Below are 13,935 nucleotides of genomic sequence, written 5' to 3'. Positions count from 1 at the left end.
TGTGAGAGGAAAAACAGAACGTGGACGACTGAAAAAGAGTTGGCACGATCAGATCAATAAGAACCTAAAATCTGGCGGTGTCAAAAGTCTGCGTAATCGGAGGGCATGTATGACTAGATGTATGGATGTGAAGGAGGCGAGGAGTGTATGTTAGGACAGAAGAGTGTGGCATCCCATCTTCTCTGCCTACCCCTGCGGGGAAATGGCGTGATGGTAGTAGTAGTAACAAGTAAAAAAAAAACAATTTTTTTTTTCAATTATTTGTTTGTTTCAATGCATCGTATGTATGTAATTGAAATAATTCAGAAAGAACATTGCATATATTTAAATAAAGGTCTCTAGATAAAAAAAGGTTACCCATCTCAATCACGTATGTTGCCAAGAACTCACGTATGTAAGAACGTGTCAATGATTATATATGTATGATTCCTAAAAATATAGAAGTGTGGTTGTCAATCATGTGTAGAATAATGAATGTTAAACGTTTATAAAGTGATCACTTCAACTAGCCTATGATTGTAAGTCCTGTAATTACTCAGAATTATTTTTTCTTCATCTTTGTTGAGATGTTGAAATGTAATTAATTTATTTTCAAATGATATTTTACAAGCCATTTTTTTTACCCTATAGAAATCTCACTGACGATTAATTTACATTATTTATTATTTACCTCCTTTACACTATAGTATTTTAACTTACTTCAGTGTGGCGAACATCTCAATGCAGTGCGGCTGTCCAAACTCAAAACACAGTAAGGGACATTTTTGTAGTAGGTAGGTTTTTTTTGGGTTTTCGGATTAAGTAGATTCTACTTAGTCCAAAAATGCTAAAAAAACGTACTACAAAAAAAGTCTCTTAATCTGTTTTAAGTTTGGACAGCCGAGTACTTGTTACTAAAAAAAATAAAACAAAAAAATTACATTATTTTTAGTAATTTATGAAATAAAGTTTTGATTTTCAAAATACTGTGAATCTATCATTTCTAAGAAAATATGTTTATTATATATCGAGTAAAAAATCGATTGACATTTTTTTACTGGCCGAACGAATTGATTCTTAGAAGGCATATGAAGAAAAATGCCAAACATTTTCACGGAGAATTCTGTACGAAACGCCAACTAGAACTAAAGTGGTATTGTATAGCAGGAGACACAGTGAAGGAGTCACATGTACCGAGACGGATAAATCCTAAAGAGCAAAAATAAACTGAATAAAGGGGGATTTAGCCTAGCAGGAACAAGGATTCTCTCTTCTGAGCTTAAGCGTCGTATCGACATGGCATATGAATTTTTTGATACCTCCCCTAGCGCCCCAACACGAGCCATGATTTCCTCTTGAAGTTTTGTATATTCAAGATAAAACAAAGTACATGTTGTAAAGAATGTCATTTGAACAAAGTGGTCGCAGTCGAGTGCTCAGCAAGCGGCTTACTATGGAAATCTCTTAATATTTTTGTTCGAAGAGTGTAAGAAATAAATACCACTTATTTTATGAAAGCTCGTATAACATTTTTTCGAACCCTAATCCACACCTAATAATGTTTCGTATCTAAGAAGTGTTTTTTTGATCTTTAAATACTCTTATATGACGGAAAGGTAATCAGCCCTGCGTTTCATGTTAGCATTTTTTGCAACAGTCCAGAGTAACATTATTTGCGACATTTTGTGTGTGACAACATCCTTGCTCACAAATCTAAGTATCTCAACTTTGGAGTTATTTTTACATTTCGACATCTCAACATAGATAAAGAAGAACAACGATCTCAACGTATATGAAGAAGAAGCATCTCCCAGTGTGTAAAATAATCTGGGAAATGTATTGCATACATTTTAATGAAAGGGTTTCTGCTAAATAAAAGCTTTCTCAAAACAACCATAGATACTGTTGAGATTGATCATATACATATGTTTAACTCCCAAAAAAATGAGAAATGTGGTTTTCAATCATGGATAGAATGGTATTTCGACATGTGTGTAAATTGATTACTTAAACCTAATGTAAAAGTCTGGGTATTTACTAGACTTGTGACAGGTCATAAGCCTTGCAAATACCCAGACTTTTATATTCTTCTCACCTTAGTTGCGATATTAATAACAATATTATATAATATATTCACTATTATTTCAACTATTTGTTCCCCTCTATAGGACAGTAGTCGGTGAGTCTAGAGGTGTCGGGCTCGATATATACGTGTCTGTGTATATGTATATATACACACACAAATATGTATTAAAATAAATATAAAGGATAATATTCCTACGTTGTTATAATAATAAGGTTTTTTCCTGAAATAAATTGTCGGAGGTTGTTAATGTTTCTATATATTTTTGACACTAATACTAAATTTTTGCCATCTCTATTATAGATGAAAGTGGTTGTATGTTAGTTCCACCCTTCTGTTATGTCATTATTCAGGATCAAAACGTCACGAGAAATGATCAGTGACCGTATCTAAATTTCTATTTACCCAGCCTCCAAGTATCCCAAGTATCCCTCCACCATTCATATAAATATTATCTTCACTCTACACCCATAACTTCCTATGACTAACTATGGTATCCATAATGTAGTGGATATGACATTATCATAATCTTTCATATTTCGTAAGGCCTCGAAAAATACGCCCTCACAATTTAAGAGGAACACAGTTTCTGAATTTCAAAACTTTATTTAGGTTCAAACACTGTTTAAATTTTCGTTAATGAAACGTTTAAATTGACTATTTTCACGGGTGAGTTTCACTGAGTAATAATAATTAGGGTTGATGAAAAAGATATCAGTTTTTGTAACTGACATTGATTAGTACAATTTAAAATTATTAGCAGTTTCGCTGTGAATATAACGTTCTTTGGTTTTTGATGCGTATTTATTTGAAAAACATCTTTCATTCGTATTTAAATTTAAATTGAAAAAGAAAAGTAGTTTTTTTTATCAAATGAAATAAAAATGAACGAACGTGCCTGAATTTTGAATACAGGGATAACTAATATTTATTTAAACATAGGTAGTGAAATTTGAATTGAACATTTTTTAATTCTTCTATTTAACCGTTTTGTAAGCAAAATATCATAAAATTGGTGTGTAGAATTTTGTTAATATTTATTAAAAGGAATAAAAATTCTCAGATTTTTTTGTATCATCTGCTTCTGTGGTGCGGTGGTAAGCGCGTTTGGCTGCCATGATGGCTGGGTTCAGATTAAACTGTCGAATTCGTTAAATTTTACCTTGGGGGATCAAATTACTATTTAAAAAAATCGTTTTATGTTCTAAATATTAAAATCAAGCACTGATTCTTATGGTCTTATGAGTTGTATTTATTTTACTTAAGAATAATATTAAAAAATAAAGGTTACAATTGTTTCAACTTGTTAGGGCATTATTGAACTATTGTATACCCTAAAAACTCCATGTGAATTTGTTAAATTTTACCCAGGTGGATCAAATTACTATTAAAAAAAAATCGTGTTGTATTTTAAATATTTAAATCAAGTACTGATTCTTAAGGTCTTGTGAGTTGTTTATTTTTATTTTTAGAATCATATAAAAAAAAAAACAAAATACGTTATAATTGTTTCAATTTTTAGGGCATTATCGAACTATTGTGGACCCGAAAAATCAGTGATTGATTTTAATATTTAAAATATAAATTATGGAGTTCTACAAATTAAACGCCAAACCAATAAAATTAATCACGATGAATTTTCGAATTTTCAAACCAAGTCATCAAGACTGTTCCAATGGATTTAAATGGTCTAGAAAATACCCTCCGCATCCCTATGTACTCGGAATATCAACTACCCTATCTAAAGAGAGCACACAAATCCACCTACTATGCAAATTTTATCAGTGCACCTGAAAGCGTGGAATCTTGGGGACACGCTAGACGAAATGGAAGAACTTCGATCAATATTTGATCAGGCTACCATGTCGGGAGAAAATTAAGCAAAGAGTATTTCCAAAGTACGTTCTGAGAAGAGTCCATCAGATAAGGTCTCGACTACATATAACGATGAAGAAACTTTCCTTATTCGATACACGAAAGCGATGTTTGTTTTTCTTTCGGTAACTCGAGCATATCGTCTGCTCGGGACAGATTTTTGCCTTAAAACTTAAAAGAGAATCCGATCGTACGTTCGCTTATTACGAGAAATGACAGTTTGAGACACTCTGTATTGAGTGCAGTAGTTTTGAACTTATCTACGATATTATTTGTGTATTACAACTTATTAAAGAAGCTAAACTAGCAGTAGGTACACAACGTCAAAAGTCCTAGTTCTAATCCTTTTTTATAGGGTTGTCAAAAGAAGGATGAAAGTAGATTGATTGCAGTCGAAATGCGATTTCTCAGATAAAAGTGCAGCAAATGATGTATGATAGACGTTAGAATGATGTTGTATGGAAATAATGCAAGGCTGAGATAAGCATTATCGATAAAATTAAGAGAAAGGTGTGTTGAGATGGTTTGGGGATGTGAATCGAATGAGTGAAGAAATAGTTATAACAAATTCACGAGACGAGTGTAGTTGAAAATAGAAGAAGAGTAAAAGTGGGCATGATCAAGGATCCAAGTAATTGAAAGTGATCAGGCCAGAAGTTGAAATAATCGGCGAGTATGTATGACGAGATGTACACCTAGAGAGTGAACACAAAAGAAGAAAAAGAAGAAGACGAAGAGGACGATGAAGAAAAAGAAGCAGAATAATAAAAACAATATTTTTTAAATTATGAATACACATCCTATAGGGAATAATTATGCCATGTGAGGATGAATTTCCTAAAATTCGTTGTCTAATTTTCTATCGGTTCTATAATATTTCCGGGAGGACGAATATATATTTTTTCAAATAAAAAAGCCCAGTCTCGATTCCCGATCTCATTTAAATAGGTAAAACATCCTTACTATTAGACCACGGAGGCGAACAACGACACATTAAAAAAGTCCGTTGAAATTTATTATGTGACATTTAAATATAGTTAATTTTTAAATTTAAAAATATTTTAAAAAACCCTGATTTTAAAATACTCGTACTGATCTTTTTTTGCAGAGCAGAAAAGAAGGTGCTGTAAATTGCATACAAAACTAGCGATGATATTATTGGATGCATCTGGGAAATACACGTTTTCAATTTGCAATAAATACTCCTGCGACCGTTTCCAGCGAAGTAATAACTCCAAATCTCCATGCAGGGTGTGAAAACAAATTTAAATATAACATAGCGAGAACTCTCGTCTCTTGCAGCCGTTATTGTGAATATTTTTCTTTGTGCGAGTGGACTGGAACACAGCAAATTGAGCGATTAAACGATTGGCTGTGAAAAAAAACCGTTTTCATTTGAAATAACGTACATACATACGAGTATAGCGGACTTTGTACCATATGCATCTCTTTTAAGCCATTTTATCAATACGATGCGATTGTATGCGTTGGAACCAGTATTTAAAACGTGAAAAGATTTTTTCGTACTGATCCATATAATATTACGGTATTTGCTACATATATTAAAAAAAAACATATTTTTGACACTCTACTTTAATGAAGAAAAAATTTAATCCAAATCATAGTTCACGAATGAAATCAATCAGCGTCTTTCAAAAATCAACATAGACGCAGTTAAATATGGAAGTCTAGGTATTTACAAGGTTTAAAACCTGTCACAGGCTTATTAAAGTGATCACTTTATATACGTGGAACATTATTGTATAATACATAAATATCAATAACCCACGACGTCAGTTTTAAAGTCAAGTGTATATCACATCATCAACTCTAAATTTACTTCATTTTTTAATGTTCTCTCAAATTAAATATTTTCTCTTTGGATCTATGAAACATACGTACTACCGAGCTACGCCTCTTTAAACGTCGCGTGCGAGCCAGTGAAAATTTCGATCTCAGTGAAATATAAACGTGTTGATGTGTTTCTTTTTCTGCTCATTTGCACTCGTATATATCAATGTTAGGCGCTTCAATAGTAAGGTTTCAACAATTAATTATATTTGTCTTTTCTTCTTCATTTTTCTTCGTCCACCTCCGTAGTGTAATGGTCAGCAAGCTCGCCTACCGTTCTGGAGGTCCCAGGTTCGATTCCCAGGGGGGTCAAATACATATAAGTGATTTTTTTCACTGTAATATTTTTTCAATATTACCCTGGACTGGTACCTGAAGCGGAGGGCTGATCACCTTTGCTTCATGTTAACGATCAAGATAACACTGCATTTATATGATGCAGTACCCTATGCACCATTGAGGTGCGGATAAGGGTTCAAAGTGAAGAATTATATTTGTATAACATATTTTTATAGCAAAAAAAATATGTCATGTTGGTTACGATGTTATGTTACTTAGTGCTCATAGACTTTCAGCAGTAAGCAAAATGTATTTTATGTACCCTCACTGCAGTTGCATCCTAGACAGTCTACCCGGTATGTTTTAAATCCTTAATGTGGTAATTATTAAATTGAAAAAAAAAGTGAGTGTTTACCTTTTCATAGTCATTTCTAAATTATTTGATATTCAACCTTTCATGTTAACATCTACTATAGTGCTAAAATGAGCAAAAAAGTACTTACTAAAACTTTATATTCATATGTGCATGCAAACAAATGATAACGATGCAGTGCAAGTGCAAGCACCTGATCATTTGTGAAATGTTTAATCAGCTATTAGTGGAATTAGTCATGTAAATTGTGTTAATTAGGTGCGGTTACCAATGCAACGTAGGGATTATTAGAACCGAACCTTGAGTTGTTCATTAGAATATTCAATATTGAAATACGCTCTCCCTAATACGGATAATTGGCGTCATAGTATACAGTTCAGTGCCGAAATTGTCATTTATTAATGTAAAAAAAATGCTATTAGTTTTTTTGAACAGGGATTTGTACACACCCATAATGTTGTAAATAAAAAACTTGAAAATCACATTTTAAGTCGTCTCCCAGTATGCAAAATAAATCTTGCTTACATTCAAAAGTAAAAGGTCTCTGCAAAAAAGTCTTACTCAAATCAACCATAGATACTGCCGCAAGCTCACACATGAAGCGACTTGAGATTTATATGATATATTAATGAGTTCCAAAATTTTGAGTAGTGTGCTTGTGTGCATGTATAAAGTGATCACATAACCAGTCCATGAATGGTCATAAGTTTTTTAAATATCCAGACTTCCATATGCTGCATCATCTGAGATGACAAAATGTATAATGTTTTATTTTCTTTTACAATATATGTATGTACAAAACCAATAACGCAATTGCGATGCCTATTGTAACAGCTACCACCATTCGAATATTTAACAACATTCTCATAATACTCTCCTTATCATTCATCTTTTACTTTTTGTAATATCACTTATAATAAAACTCATAAGTGGCATTCCACAAAGTGAACAATGAATGATAAGGAGACGTTTATATTATCATACCACAAAGTTACTTTTTCAAATTCATTTATTATACAAAGTAGATTCTATGGTTTCATATTTATATTTTTTTTGTACCCATATTCTTTTTTTTCTAATTTAAATAAACTGAAAATTTAAAAAAAATTGTTTGGTTTATCGAACAATAACTTATACTCGGAAAATTGAACCAGATTAATTGCCTAAGTGCCGATGTCATAATGCATCAAGCTCATCCAATCAATTCTGAAAACCTTCATTGCCGCCAGCGATTGTGTGCATGAATATCGCTTCCGTACAATGAAGGGTTGCGACATAGGGGAGACCACAAGGGTGGTTTCATTTGTACAAATTGCCTATTCAGTGAAAAAGTGAGGTTGTGCTTTCATTGCGATGAATTGAATCCATACAAGTGGGATGCACCCACGGATGTGATGCATCTCATTAAACGGAACAAATTTCAATAAAATTGTAATCGAACGGAAAGTAATTGGAAATTTAGATAAGAAAATCACAGTTATGAAAAATGGCGATGACGCTCTCATTTTTTGTGCTTGAATCTTTTTTCTTTTTCTTTTGTTTGTTCTTTAGGGATACTAGCAAAACCTTGTTTTTTGCCTTGTCTGCAGGTAGGATGGTAAGGATAGGGAAAATACTCGTAAATGGGGGGAAAAAAAATAAACGCTTGTTTAATACCACTTGAGTTTTATTTCATTACACGCGACTACTTTCAAAAACTACAGATGGTGGTGGAATACGATGTTTAATTTTTAATAGTCAAAACGTATGCTCAAAAACTAATGAAACCCGAAACAAACACAAAAGGTTTTTGTGATCACCTATCTGAAGTTTTCGAAACTAGTGTGGAATAAAATAAACTCCAATCAGTGTTCTAAAACATGTGTTAAATTTTAAATAATAAAATATTATGCGTAAAAACTAATTAAAACCGATACATTGTAGAATGATTGCATGAATAATGTAATAATATCTTGTAGGTAACACAATTTTTTTAGTGAAAAGAATGAAAACTCAATAATTGGTCTAATGCGAATGTTTGATTTAAAAAAAAAGGATGCTAAAAAACTAATTAAACCCGATGCATTGTGGAATGATTGCGTGAATAGTACATTGTAGCTTGAACCGGTGCATCGCCAGTCTAGTGCGAAATGTACGGCGTAGCAGTTTTACAGCTGGCAATACATTATACGGGGACCACACAGCGGGGGGGTGCCGTGCCTTACGGAATAAATTTTAATACACCATTTCGTAAAGATAGCGCGGGTGTTGCCATCAGATATTACTTTACTGCGCGGGGTGGATCCGCCGACTCATCCCTGCCAGCTGAAAGGGTTTTACGATTTTGGAAAGTAAACTGCTACAGCGGTACTTGTGGCGTTTTGGGAACATAAAGATCCCCCTTATATTTTAGATAAAACACAATACGTCACACATTTTTCTACAATATCAAAATGTAAGCATGCAGTACGTCAGTGCTCCGCAACCTTTTTTCAACTACGACACACTGAAATTCTTCCTAGAAATCCCCGGCACACCAGAAGGTAAAGTATATAAGTATTAAAATGATACAAAATTTTTCAATTTTTGTTGTTGTTTTTAATTTGAATTTTTTTCCCAATTTAAAACCTTTATCCGCAACCAATGGTACATATGGCACTGCATCATATAAACGCAATATTAAATCGATTGTTAACACATGAAGGAAAGGTCATCAGCCCTCCTCTTCGGGTACCAGTCCTGGGTAGTATTGAATAAATATTAAAGTGGAAAAATCGCTTATATTTATTTTACCCCCCCCTCTGGGAATCAAACCCGGGACCTCCAGTACGGTAGCCAAGCGTGCTGATAATTACACTACGGAGGCGGACAACTAACCACATACATAAAACAATAGCACATTTATGTTTACGCAATCGTTAGTTATTATTAAATAATAATTGATTAATGAGATGCCTGCGTTTGTTTCAATGAGGACCAAAGTTTCAAATTTAGCTTGATTTTTGACAAAACCATAATTTTGAAAAAAAAATATTAGAAAAATAATTTGTGAATGTGCAAAATGAAAATTTGTGAAATGTTAAATACATTGAATGTGACCGCGGCACACCTGTGTTTACGACATACCGGTTGCGGAGCACTGATATTTAAAAGGCAGTCAATCAAACAAGAGGTAATCACATTATGTGAAAATAGAATGCGTATATACTTACAGTTGTAGTACACCAATAGTCCTGACACCAGCGCGAAGACAACGACCATCAGGATCAAGAGAAAAAGGAAAATAGCCGGCTTGCAGCATGTGACCCAACAATCCACCTCTTGGGCACTTGCCGCGGGGACATTGCTTCCTCCACTGAGTAAACCACAACACTTGTCGAGAGAATTCCTCTCATCACGATTGTCCACCACTTCCGTTCCCCGGGGAACTACGGAACTGTCACCCGCTTCATTGACCACGACCCCTTGCTGTTGGTTTTGGTAAGGATATCCCCTGTTAGTGATCCTGACAAATCCCGACTGATCATCGTCATCGTGGGGGTTTTGATAAACCCCGTAGGAAGCTACCATATCGACGGCTGATTGATTGACTGACTTGTTGTTTTGTTGTAAATCTTCAATGGTTGGTACTTCCGGGGTGATTGTTGGCCAACACTCGCAAGAGCATCTGTCTTCCTTTCGCCTGATTCTCCCGTTGGCTCCGATTCTGCGCGTAACGCCAGTATCCACATCACATTCCTGTTTTTTGTCATCTTCCTTTTGTTGGTCCTTGGAAGTTCTCGGCAGAGTCTCGTGGTTTCGTATATAGTAGTTGTCGGTATTCCTGTGGTTTTCTATGTACCAATTCCTCTCTTCCGCTCTTAAGGTATTGTCATTACTTCCTTCATATAGGTCTGGTCTGTGGATTATCTGAGCAGCAGAATTATTATACGCTGATGGACTGTAATGTGGGTCTTGTGGAAAAGTATCTTGCACTACTTGGCCATAGTGGCGGTTTAATTCTGGTCCACGATGATTTGTGTTATAGTAATTGTTCAACGGAGAAGTATATTCATATGCACTTCTGTGCATTTTATTTGATTGTTTTTTACTTTGAGTTCATAATTAATCATCATTCACAAACGACTGTCTTATCCGAAATAATAATTAAAAAATAAAAAAAATATCCGAGATAATACTGCAAATGCATTTGAAACGTTAGTAAATAAATGTATACAATGTATTCAGTCCGTGACATAAATATTTCTACATGTCGGAGAAGAGTTAGGGGGAAGGGGTGGCAAAGCGAATAACGAGAGCGAAATAATGTCTCCGCCGTGCTAAGCTGTCAATTAGAGAAACATCCCTGTCTACCTGTCTACGTTCCGGACCCGGCAGTGCGCTACTCCTGCATTTTTACGTGATCAATGAACTTGCACGTTTATTGCAGAGTTTACCGTTTCGAATGCCAAGTCATTTTTCAGATTGCACTAATCCTAATTTAAGCTTCCTACATCAACGGCGTGCGACATTTTTACCATTTGTTGAAATCTATATAAAAAAAAATTTCTTAAATAATTTTGCTTGTGAAACATTTCGTACGTTACTGCGAATTTTTTTTTTCAGGGCAAAAAAAACGTTTTGTTTGCTGAAGATGTTTTTTTTTTCAAATTTGTTTGTCTTCCATAAATAAAATATAGCTTCAAATGATGTTTTATTCCTTTTAACTGCAATGATTTTCCAACAGACCCATATTATCGTTAGAAATTATGAAATCGGTATGACTATTGGATTCCCGAAAAGTTATGACTTGCTTTTTTTTATTAATTTTTAAGATAATTTATCCATATTTCTCATAATTTATATTTTCTAAGAAAACTGAGAGCAACTAGTCTCATTCAAAATGATTTGTTTTTTTTTTGTTTTTTCAAAGAGTATTTCTTATTTTCAAATTACACATAAAAATACCATTTTGTTAATGAAATTCTTCTTCAATTATGAAAATTTCGTTTAAAATTCATGAAAATGTAAAAAAGGTTTTTTTTTGTTTTCTTAAAATTTCATCAAAATGCAAACTCGTATTTACCAAACAAATGGAAAATGATTAATAAATAATGTTTTCATCTGAACTCCAGGAAGTCGCACAAACAAGATAATAGAAACTAAACATTATTTCAGAACTGCAAGTGTTAACTATAAAAATGAATTAATTAACCAAGAAAGTGAAAAAACGTTAACTTTAATTCCAGGAAGATCAATTGCATTAGTATACACCAGTTTAATACCTATCTATGTGGCGAATTATTAATGGCTTTTTACTTAGGGAGGAAATATTTGTACTTTAATAATTTACACAACCTCGATTCATCTCAAGTCGAGGGATGTGATACATTCTCCAAAATGATGCATCCATCTTCATTTGAATTTTAATGTTAAGGTACTCTACCTCAGCAGACTGAAAAGTACTCACGTGAAAAGTTCGGAATGAATATTTCATGAATTGGAATAAATAAGAGATGGATGATATAAAGATTGAGATGCAATATGCGAGGGCACGTGTGCATGTAAGGGACAAAGCTATTTGCAGAGATGACGCGAAATACACAGGGGGTATGTGAAATACAGTATAAATATACAGTGGAGGTAAATAGAAGCTGACCGGCGTTCACAGGAGACGTACTGAAGGTAAAGCTCAAAAGAACTTTCAACTACAACTTTTGCATTTGTGAGAAGCAACTTTTCGGAATTTCTGAAATTCACATTCTATTGAATGATCGACAACAAAAGTAAATTACATATTGTTGTGAGTTATATTTTAAGCAATAATATAAATAAATAAAAAAAATCAATTGAGAAAAACAGAAACATATTATGTTTTTGAAATGAATTAAACGGTTATCGATATACATTTTTTAATTTGTTAATCTCAACGATTTTATTTCAGAGTTTCATGTTTTTTTCTTCAATTATTAATATAAATAATTAATTAATAATGACACGATTTTTCAACACCAATAATAACCGATAAAACCACAATTTAAAAAACGTTAATAATATAAATAAACGTTTAAAAGACTATTTTTGAAATACAAATATGAAAAATAATAATATGAGTATTAAATGAAAACAAAAAACGATACTTTTATTGAATAATAATGTAATAATTCATCTTTTTTTCAGTTCCACCATTTTGTACCACCATTTGAAGGTGTCTATTAATAAGCGAAAGCGCTGGTTGGTCAAATAAACCAATAATTACAAAAAAATAAATATTCTAGCAAAAAAGCCTTTTTGTGAAGAAATTTGTGAAAAATATGGGTTTAAATAATATCCTTGATAGTTTAGCTATATTGAAAAACTTTGAGCAAACATTGAAAACATTTTTGTTGAAAAATATTTTCATGCAATAAAAATTGTAAATACGAGTAAAAGCAGTATTTAAGGATTACAGGTATTATTACAAGAAAATTAGGAATTTGTTACGAGATTTGTAGGAAAAAAAATTAAAAGATTTAATTTAGCAGCTCAGTGAACCGTGATTTGAAAATAAAGTGTGTCCTTATGTTATTTTATTTGATCTTAGGACGAATAAGCAGAGAAAAATAATTATTTAATATCTTAATAAAACAGATAACGTGGGTTATGTTTTTAATTCAGTTATAAAATATAATGAAATAGCAACTCAATATTTTTTTCAAATTTATTTTATTCAACCGTTGACCGGGTTTTGTCGTTATCGACATCATCAGACTGGTTTTCACCGTTGATAAATTTACATATTTGTTATACTTACATCGTTGTTACCGAGATCATCAGAGCAGTCTGATGTCGTTAACGACGAAACCCAGTCACTGGTAAAATGAATAGGGAAAAAACTTTAAATACCATTGCAAAACTGGTGTCACGGGTTCGATTCCCGCCAATTGCAAAATGAAATCTTGAAAGATTTATTTTAAAGCGATCTGAGTGTTTGTGAGGTATTTTAAAAAAATATTTACCTTTTCTATCCTTACTATTCTAGCTGAAGATAAGCTTCTTAAAGCAGAAGTTTGGTTTTTATTCCCATTAAAAAATTATATTAATTTTGAGAAAAAATCATAAACCCTACCTTCGTTAAAAATCAATTACACTTATTTTTTATTTATAATAATATTAAATGCAAAATTATTCTCAAATTCACTTAGTGTTTCCATTCTTTTACATGAATGAAATATCAAATAAGTATTTATCAACAGAATGATGTCGAAATAAATAAATAGCCGTGTGTGGGGTACATTCTTTATACAAAAGTAAAAAGAAACATTTACATCTTAATTTATCGAAAAAAAAATATTCAACCATTTATATTATATACACGATTATATTTTTACTAATGACAATGGATTTAAAAAAATATATTAAGAATTACATATAATCGTATAGGTACAAAAAATTTCAAAAATAAATTGTAATTGATGAGTTATAACTACAAAAATATTACATGGATAATATAAACAACCCTTTCCTTTAAAATCAGCAAATTAAATCATGTTTAAAA

The 13,935-nt window shown here is 32.5% G+C and overlaps 1 protein-coding gene across 5 annotated transcripts in view; it reads right to left on the bottom strand.

The window, feature by feature from the left end:
- LOC148302006 (agrin-like) overlaps positions 1-10,516 on the bottom strand; it is a 241,554-nt gene extending 231,038 nt beyond the window's left edge. For all 5 annotated transcript variants that reach the window (XR_015838714.1, XM_088272297.1, XM_088272298.1 and 2 more), the window contains exon 1: positions 9,632-10,516. Coding sequence is in view for 4 of the 5 variants with exons in the window: in XM_088272297.1 (XP_088128423.1) it covers positions 9,632-10,490 (859 nt within the window). In the remaining variant the exon portion in view is untranslated. The remainder of the gene's footprint in view (positions 1-9,631) is intronic.
- Between the last annotated feature and the right edge of the window lie 3,419 nt (positions 10,517-13,935).

The sequence above is a fragment of the Brachycentrus maculatus genome, unplaced genomic scaffold, assembly GCF_059751285.1.
Source record: "Brachycentrus maculatus isolate JH-2025_06_01 unplaced genomic scaffold, ASM5975128v1 h1tg000493l, whole genome shotgun sequence".
Lineage (NCBI taxonomy): Eukaryota > Metazoa > Arthropoda > Insecta > Trichoptera > Brachycentridae > Brachycentrus > Brachycentrus maculatus.
This window is presented reverse-complemented; position numbering and strand designations above follow the sequence as displayed.